This window comes from Gavialis gangeticus, unplaced genomic scaffold (assembly GCF_001723915.1).
Source record: "Gavialis gangeticus isolate Ggan-Ray unplaced genomic scaffold, GavGan_comp1, whole genome shotgun sequence".
Lineage (NCBI taxonomy): Eukaryota > Metazoa > Chordata > Crocodylia > Gavialidae > Gavialis > Gavialis gangeticus.
Window position 1 is genome coordinate 15,525,358 of NW_017728995.1, and position 8,350 is coordinate 15,533,707.

General features: G+C 39.5%; 1 protein-coding gene across 1 annotated transcript in view; it reads right to left on the minus strand.

Moving 5' to 3' along the window:
* Positions 1 to 4,505: 4,505 nt before the first annotated feature.
* The window catches only part of SERPINI2 (serpin family I member 2), a 36,763-nt gene continuing 32,918 nt past the window's right edge, over positions 4,506 to 8,350 (minus strand). The window contains 1 exon segment of the mRNA XM_019503037.1: positions 4,506 to 4,632. Within this exon segment, the coding sequence (XP_019358582.1) occupies positions 4,506 to 4,632 (127 nt within the window).

The window sequence follows — 8,350 nt, forward strand, 5'->3', positions numbered from 1 at the left end:
AAAGGATGTGGAGAAGCTTGAGAGAGTCCAGAGAAGAGCCACGCGCATGATCAGGGGTCAGGAAAACAGACCTTACGACAACAGGCTGAGCGCTATGGGGCTCTTTAACCTGGAAAAACGCAGGCTCAGGGATGATCTGATGGCCACCTATAAGTTTATCAGGGGTGACCACCAGTATCTGGAGGAACGTTTGTTCACCAGAGCACCCCAAGGGATAACGAGGTCAAATGGTTATAAACTACTGCGAGACCATTTCAGGCTGGACATAAGGAAGAATTTCTTTACTGTCTGAGCCCCCAAGGTCTGGAATAGCCTGCCATCAGAGGTGGTTCAAGCACCTACATTGAACACCTTCAAAAGTAAATTGGATGCTTATCTTGCTGGGTTCCTATGATCCCAGCTGACTTCCTGCCCTTTGGGTGGGGGGCTGGACTCGATGATCTTCTGAGGTCCCTTCCAGCCCTCATATCTATGAAATCTATGAAATCAATGAGTGCAGGAGTTATGCGACGTGATGTGTAAGTTCCTCCTGCCCCGCAAAATGGCATTAATATGCCATTAATGGCCTCTTTAAAATCTTTAGGTGCAAATTCCTATCTCTACAGCAACAATCCACTAAAAATTATAGAGGACAAAAACTGAAGTGGATAGTTAAAACTGAATAATGAATAATTTACAGCAACACAAAATAATTTCCTTTACCCTGAGCAGAAATGCTATATATATAATTTTTATTGTTGTCTCCATTATAGTTGGTACTTTAAGGATGTTTTCTTTGTATATAAAAGGAGAGGAAGTGAGAGGAAGGTGGGGGAGACAGAGAGAGAGAGAGAAGAAAACATCTTTAAAGTACCAATATATAATGCAAACAATAAAACTTTTATAGCTAAAAAAGACAAATAGTCTTTCAGGAGAATTTTCTTTGAAGGTGCCTGCAGCTGTGAAAAAAAAAATTATTGCTGACTTGACAGCTCTGTGGGTGAGAGTGAGTGACAAGGAAGTTTGCTTCTCCAGGAATGTGGGTTTTCTACATAACCACAAGCACAATGCAGTTCCTCACACTTTTGCCAGTCTAAGATTGTCCACTTGCTGCTACGGTTGTGTCTTTAGAAAGATTACATGCAGAATGCTGATAAAAATGGCTCACTTTGACTGCACAAAATCTTTTCATTTTTCAGAATGAAAGAATGGGAGAGGGTGAAAACCCAGACAGAAAATTGCATTTTGCCTGGGCTTGTTGGGACCTGAACTCTCAGAAACACATGTACCTTATTTGGAACAGAGCACATTTATAACCTAGCTGAATAATAATTTACCGGCTGAATGGAAAGCATTTTGAAAAATGGACAAGAAGAACTGCATTCACTGATATAGCTAATGGTATCAGATGTGTTGGAGAAGGTGATGAAGCATAAACTTTCTCACTTGGATACTAATTCAAGCATTCTCAAAGGCTTTCTTATGTTGCCTAACACACTTTCCATTTCAAAAGATTCTTGCCACCTTTAATAGTCTTTAATTAACCCCTGCTGCAGGTCTTTGAAATGCAGTAGGGTGAAAATCTTTGGGCTAGAGAGATGACTTTTGTTGGTATCATTGAATTCTCTTCTAGTTTAGTGAAACACAAACTTTTGAAAAACACTTTTTTTCCCTTCAGGACTAGATTCAGTAAATGATTTCAGTTCCTGGGTTCTTAGGCCCAAGCGTAGAATACCAAACCCTTAGGTACTTCAGAACGGTGACTCAAAAAACCTACATGCTGACCTAGAGCTAGCCAACAGGAAACACTTCAGAGAGGGCTGCATCTCAAGTCCCACTCCTCCAGTGTTTACTTTAGTCCCCTGAGTAAAGGCTGCAAACAGGTACCTCTAATCTGGCCTTACTTTTTCCTTTTAAAGCATGATCCAGGGAAGTGATGGTGCATGTGCTGGTTAGAACACTCAGGATGAGGAAGATTCAGGTTTCATTCCTTGCTCAGCCTGAACAAGAGACCTAGGTTCTGGTTCGGGTCCCAGAGATCATTTCAGTATTTTACATTAAACAGTCATTTGAAATATAGAAATGGTCCCTGGAGTAGAAACCACTAATCCTAATAAAATTATTCTCCTTCTTGCTCGCACACTCTCTCTCTATGACCCTGTAAATCTTGTATTCTTCAAAGCACAGTGGCATAGCTTCAACAGATTAACAGAGGACTGTCACATGAGCCCCAAAACTTGCAAATAAAGAATTTGTTTGCAATTATTCAGCTGGTCTAATAAAAGACATCACCTCTGCCAAAAGTTCTGTATCTTTTTTGCCTGTAGACCAACATGGCTAAAACTTGTATCCCTGCACAGATTAACCTGGAGTTGTGTTTAGGGCACTCTCCTGGAAGGTAAAAAATATGAATGTGAATCCCCCCGACTGAGAAGGAAATGAACATAGGCCTCCTACTTCTTGGCCATGTACATTACACCTACCAAATTAAGTCCCCCTGGGAGTTAGGCAGAGAAGTATCTAGTTTCTTCATCCTGATCAAATTAGATGGGAGATATTTGCCAATCTACTCAATCTAGGTTTATTCCAAACTAGCTCAAAAATGGAATCTGCCCCAACCAAGCTCTGAACGCCAGTGGGGAAAGTTTCAATGCCTCCAGCGACAGACAGCATCCAACAGATTTTTTTTTCCCCATTTGCAATTTTGCACTTGTGCACTTCAGCTCTGAATATGTCATGCTTCAGGACCTAAGTCCTGTAATGGACCAAGCCATCTACCTCTTGTATTTCTCAAGAAATGCTTGACAATATAACAAAAGAAAATCAACTACTGCAAGACCATTTCAGGCTGGACATAAGGAAGAACTTCTTTACTGTCCGAGACCCCAAGCTTTGGAATAGACTGCCGCCAGAGGTAGTTCAAGCACCTACTCTGAACACCTTCAAAAGACATCTGGATGTTTATCTTGCTGAAATCCTATGCCCCCAGCTGACTTCCTGCCCCTGGGGCAAGGGGCTGGACTCGATGATCTTCTGAGGTCCCTTCCACCCCTAATGTCTATGAAATCTATGAAAGATGAATAGTTTAAACAGCTGGGACTTTACTATGGACAAAGCTGCAGCATCAATGTGCATCAGCAGCGAGAAAAGAGAGGAAGAGAGCTTGACCAACCAAGCCGACTCCTGACCATTTCAGTAAAATCCATTAAAACAGTGGCTTGAACAATTCTCCAGCTTTTCACGTTATAATAAAAAGAGTGTTGTATTGATCAGTTTCTCACTTGCGTAATCACTCAGTCTGCTTCCTTTTATTTTTGTGAAAGCCACGTTTCCCCATAGTAAACCTGATGTTCCTTTTAAGGCAAAAAATAATTGGTCCTTTTAAAAAAAACATATTGTGTCACAAGGTCTACTTTGGCTCTTCATTTCATCCATCCCATCTTAACTGCAAATAAACTGAGTGAACACTATACGAGCTAAGTACTCCATGAATCATGGGTTAGCCATAGATTCCCAAGCTACACGGGTCTTCACTTCCAGAAAACCTAGGATTTTTTACAGGAAGCCATATGTATACACATTAGCAATCTCTCTATAAAATCCTAGTGAAAAAAAGGCATGGATACTTGTTCTTTCTGTGCAACTTGATGAGGTCAACACTACATCCCTACTTACCTGTATCTAAATAAAAACTTCAACTGCAGCTCCCAAACTAGGAGTCTTATACTTACAAATGGAGTTGCATCCCCAGTATAAATTCAGCTGCAGAAATAGGGTTGCAAGCTTGGAAGCCCAACTGGGAATGGGGTCACAAGTGGAGGTAGCAGTGGAAACGGTTCCTAAGCACTGAACTACAGTCTTGCTTCTGCTAGAATTCTCCGCTAAGATAACTAACGTCCATTACTCATCTCACTACAAACAATACTTGTTTTGGCACCAAGAGCTTAATAGTCTAATATATCAGATTATTATCTGGAGGAGGGAGCAAGATAAAGTACCTACATATCAGCAAATTTCTGGTAAGGAGAAAACATATCAGGAATTAAATGAGAGAAATTGTGAGCTTGTGAATGTTCAAGCTAGTGAAAGTACAAAGGAAGAATGAAAGAAAGCAGGCACTAACACTGCTAGAGTCTTCTTTTGTCCTGAAATGCAATGGAAATTAATCTTCTCTGCTAGCAGAAGAACAGAAAGGATAAAACAGCCCTCAAAATAAATAAAAATGGAGGGCTCATTGTTTGAAAATTAATCTAAAAAGATTCTAGCTGTGGATAAGATCAGACTTCCTCATCCTATTTCAGAAAGCTGAAAAGAGAATTCATTATTTTATCACTTCTCAGTTTTCATACATATACATTTTTTTAAATCTTCTTCTTACTCATATTTGTATAGGTGGCAAATGAACATAAAATCATTTACAGATGAGCAGAATAAGCTGCTAAGCAATAAAATATATACTCTGAAATTTAAAATCCCTTAACGCTCTAAGCCTGAAAGAATGAAAAGCAAAAACAACAAAGTTTGTATCAATGATCAGACTTTAATTTCAGGAAAGTTAACAGTTTTCTACCATCATCATTATAACAACTCCATATCTCTTTCATCTTGTTCTGAATGTAGGATTTGTCAGCCTTCCCATGGAAACAATTGAACCTAGAAATTCAAAGAAAAGAAAAAAAAGAAATAGTGTGTATATGTATGTATAAAGTTATATACGGGTAACTATAACTATGGATTTTCAGTATCCATTGTTAAGACAGAATGAAAACAAGCTTTTTATTCTGTTTTTTCTTGTCAATAGAAAAATACCACAGTGAAATGTAATGACACAAAAACATTAAAAATTCCATTTCCCTTTCCAACAGAGCTGACCCCTGGCCATCTTTATATGAATAGGAAATCTGTCCAAAGCATATTGAATTGTATTATGTCTATGCTACATCTGAATAGCTGGTAGCACCCTAAGCTGCATTATTTGTTCCAATCCTTTCCATATAACGTATGGTGCATGTACATATAGTGTTATATATGCTGTTGCTTTTTTTCCTGTGTACTGGAGATTTTTTAGGAACATATAGATTAGGAAGTCCATAGTTAGGATGGTATTGTAAAAAAGGCTTTAAAAAAGGTATAATCGGAGCTAGCCAATTCAGAGCTGTTGAAAGAAGGCAGTTTGAGTTGGTGACCACATTTGGTGAAAAAATCAAAAAAGCAAGGAAATGAAAACTTAAGCCATCCAACATACATACTGCTGTTTCTCTACTCCTTCATCAATGCAAACACATGCTTTACCATTTCCATTGTAACACCTCAAATCAAGCACCACACCTTACCCTCTCTGTCCCCCTATGGAAACCAGCTTTCCATCCATCAACTTTTCTGCATACAGCCCTTAACTACTACACCAAACATGCACAGCTGCTAGTGTTGGGGAGGAATCTAATGTATCATCATAAACAGAATAGCAGAAAAAGATTGGTTGAGGGTGTAGTGTATGAACTTTGGTGAATAATAGTCACGTTACTTATAAAATATGTGCTTGTTCATGGAGAAGTAGTGTGTATGTTCTGTTCAGTGGCTAAGTTTTTGATTTCCCCAATATTGAGGCTATATGCCAGAAATGTTGAAGATATTTCCTGCCCTAATTATATGATAATGAAGTTGCTTCTTATAAGCATTTTGCTGTGTTTAAGGAAAGGAGTCATTTTATTCCTAGACTTAATATTGCCTTTACAGAGAAGATGCACATGTTGTGTTCTCTCATGAAGACTTTGGTTTCATTTTTCCTGGTCTTCTTCATCATGTCTCCAATCCAACCTTTCTATATGGTCTGTCCCCAATATTCTGCACAGGCCACTGCTTCTGGTGTTGGTGCTGCCAGATCTTGTGGGGTAGATTGTGGTGCTACAGGGCATCTCAGGAGGTGATCCATGGTTTGCTTCTCCTGACAAACACATTGGTTGGTTGCATAGAGGTCCCATGATATCATGAGAAAGTTGCATCTTCTAAGACCCACACTTAATGTGTTCAGGCTCCACCAGGTATGCCACTTGCAGTTGAAGCCAGATGCTAACTCATCACTGGGGGTAATTCCTCGATGATTCCTGGTTATTTTCCTGAAATAACTAGGTCAATGGGATCAAAAGTAGAGCGTTGTTCTTTGGGTGGTGAAGAAACAAATGGAATTAAACCAGGACAGTTATCCTGAGTCAGTATTTATCAATGCAATTTATTTGCTAGCTTCCCCACTGTTACAACCAACATGCCAAAAACCCTGCTTCCGTTACTTCCATTACTATGAACAACTTCTGTTTTGCAACTACAGTGCAATACACATGTAGTAGAGTGCTGTGAATAAATTGTAAACTCACCAGCACGGAAAGTAATGTTTTTGCAAGAACAAAACAAAACAAAACAAATCCAACTGGTCTGGTTTCATTGTGACTCATGGCTTTGACTCATAATGGAGAAAAGCCTGAAAAAGCAGAGAGAAGCCTGAGCAATGAGGTTCTCATCAGTAGGGCTTTAAAGTTAGGCATGGGGGAAGGGGAGGAAAAGGAGGCACAGGAACATGCATCAGCTGAAGCTCTTGTAGCTATTTCATCTGTTCATTTTACTCCACTGTAAGTGGAAGCTAAACCACAGTGATTAGCCTTCTGTTTCATTCAAGGATAAACCATTGTGGTTTAGCTTTACTGACTTCAAGATAGGAGCAGACAAATGAAACAAGTTGCAACAAATCAGCTGCTACACATTCACATGACTAAGTCTTCCACACTTTAAAATGGATGAATTGTTCATCTGCCCATTCACTGTTATAGTGTTAGGAAAAAGGTGTTTGTCTGAGCTTATCTGATCTCTCATTCCAAGTTTTCATTTTGAAAAGACAGATCAAAACAGCATCTTCAGTTGCTTTAGGCTAGTAGAAAAAGGCTGCTGTAAAGAGTTTCTCACCCACAGTTTAAATGTATTTACAATATGTGCCTTACTGTGCCTCTTCTACATGTTACTTTCTGACACTTCAAGCCGGTTCACACAATTGGCTTTAGGCAAGTTCAGTTTAAACCTACCCTGGAAAACTTTACTGTCATTAGACCCACTTCCTTTGTGGTATGACCTCTTCATGACTTCCTGCTATTGCCATCAAGCATTTCAATTTGCTTCCAGTATTAAATATAGTAAAAATCTTCCCTCCCCAGTTGGAAGTCTCTTTTTAAAGTGAATTTAGTGCTAGGGTAGTGTCAGACTGACAACTCTTGAAACTGAAGTCTTTTATTTATCCATAATAAAAGACTCCCATAAAATGGGAGAAACACAGGCACTGCAGTACAGCCTACTCCATGCAGCCCAGAAGGGGGGAAACTTTCATTGGGTTTCTTTCACAGAACTGCCTCCCCTCGGCTGATATGCTACTGAAAATGCTAGTGAGCTTACCTCCAAACTATATGTAACCTCAGGGGTCCATACAAAATCCAGGTAGCACATGCAAAGCTAGACCATTGTTGCACAAATGCTGTGATATAACCTAACTGTAGTCCACAGCAATATCTGCCTCCTTGGTATTTCTTGGAAAAATTCCAAAAAAACACTTCTTCATTTGAATTTACTAGTTCAACATCAAAACACTTTGCAGAGGTGGTTTGTTTTCCACATGGCTCTATCAGAGATGAGGCACCCTTAAAAAGCTTTCTGATGGAAATCTGTCTAGTTTCCTGATACTTCTGTTTGATTCTACAATAGTCCGCCCACCCTAATCTGCCAGATTTCAGGGTTCAGTGGTGCCAGGCATGCAGACTTCCCCCATGTTATGGGCTTTCCCTTTGCTACACATCTTTGGAGAATTTTGTTCCTAACTAGAATTAACCCAGCTTGCAAAATAGCAAAACCATCTGCAATATGGTTTTACTTTCCCCCACATAGCTGTAATTTATAAGGCATTAAATAGTCACTCACAGCATTCAGCAATTTGAAAAAAACAACCCCCCCCCAAAAAAAACCCTTTCCTATTTAATTAAAAAGACCTTCACTATCTACAGTCCTACAGTTTATCAAGAGTCTTTTGGGACTCTTATGCTTCTTCTGCATACAAATTCATTGCTGATTTTTCACCTGGATACATTATCTTGGATGGCAATGGTCACATACTGACAGAAAATAATATATGGGATTCTAGCCTTTCTTTTCTTGCTACTCACATTGGCACTGTGGAGTTAACATTTCTGCCCCTACACCATTCGCTATTATGATACAATGTTCTTCATATGCAGTCCCATTACACCCAGAAAATTGCTCTCTGTGGTCATCGTGGGGCTTTTTTTCCCCACAAGTGTCAGGCCTTTTCTTGTTGGCCATCCATCTGGAGTTACTCTCT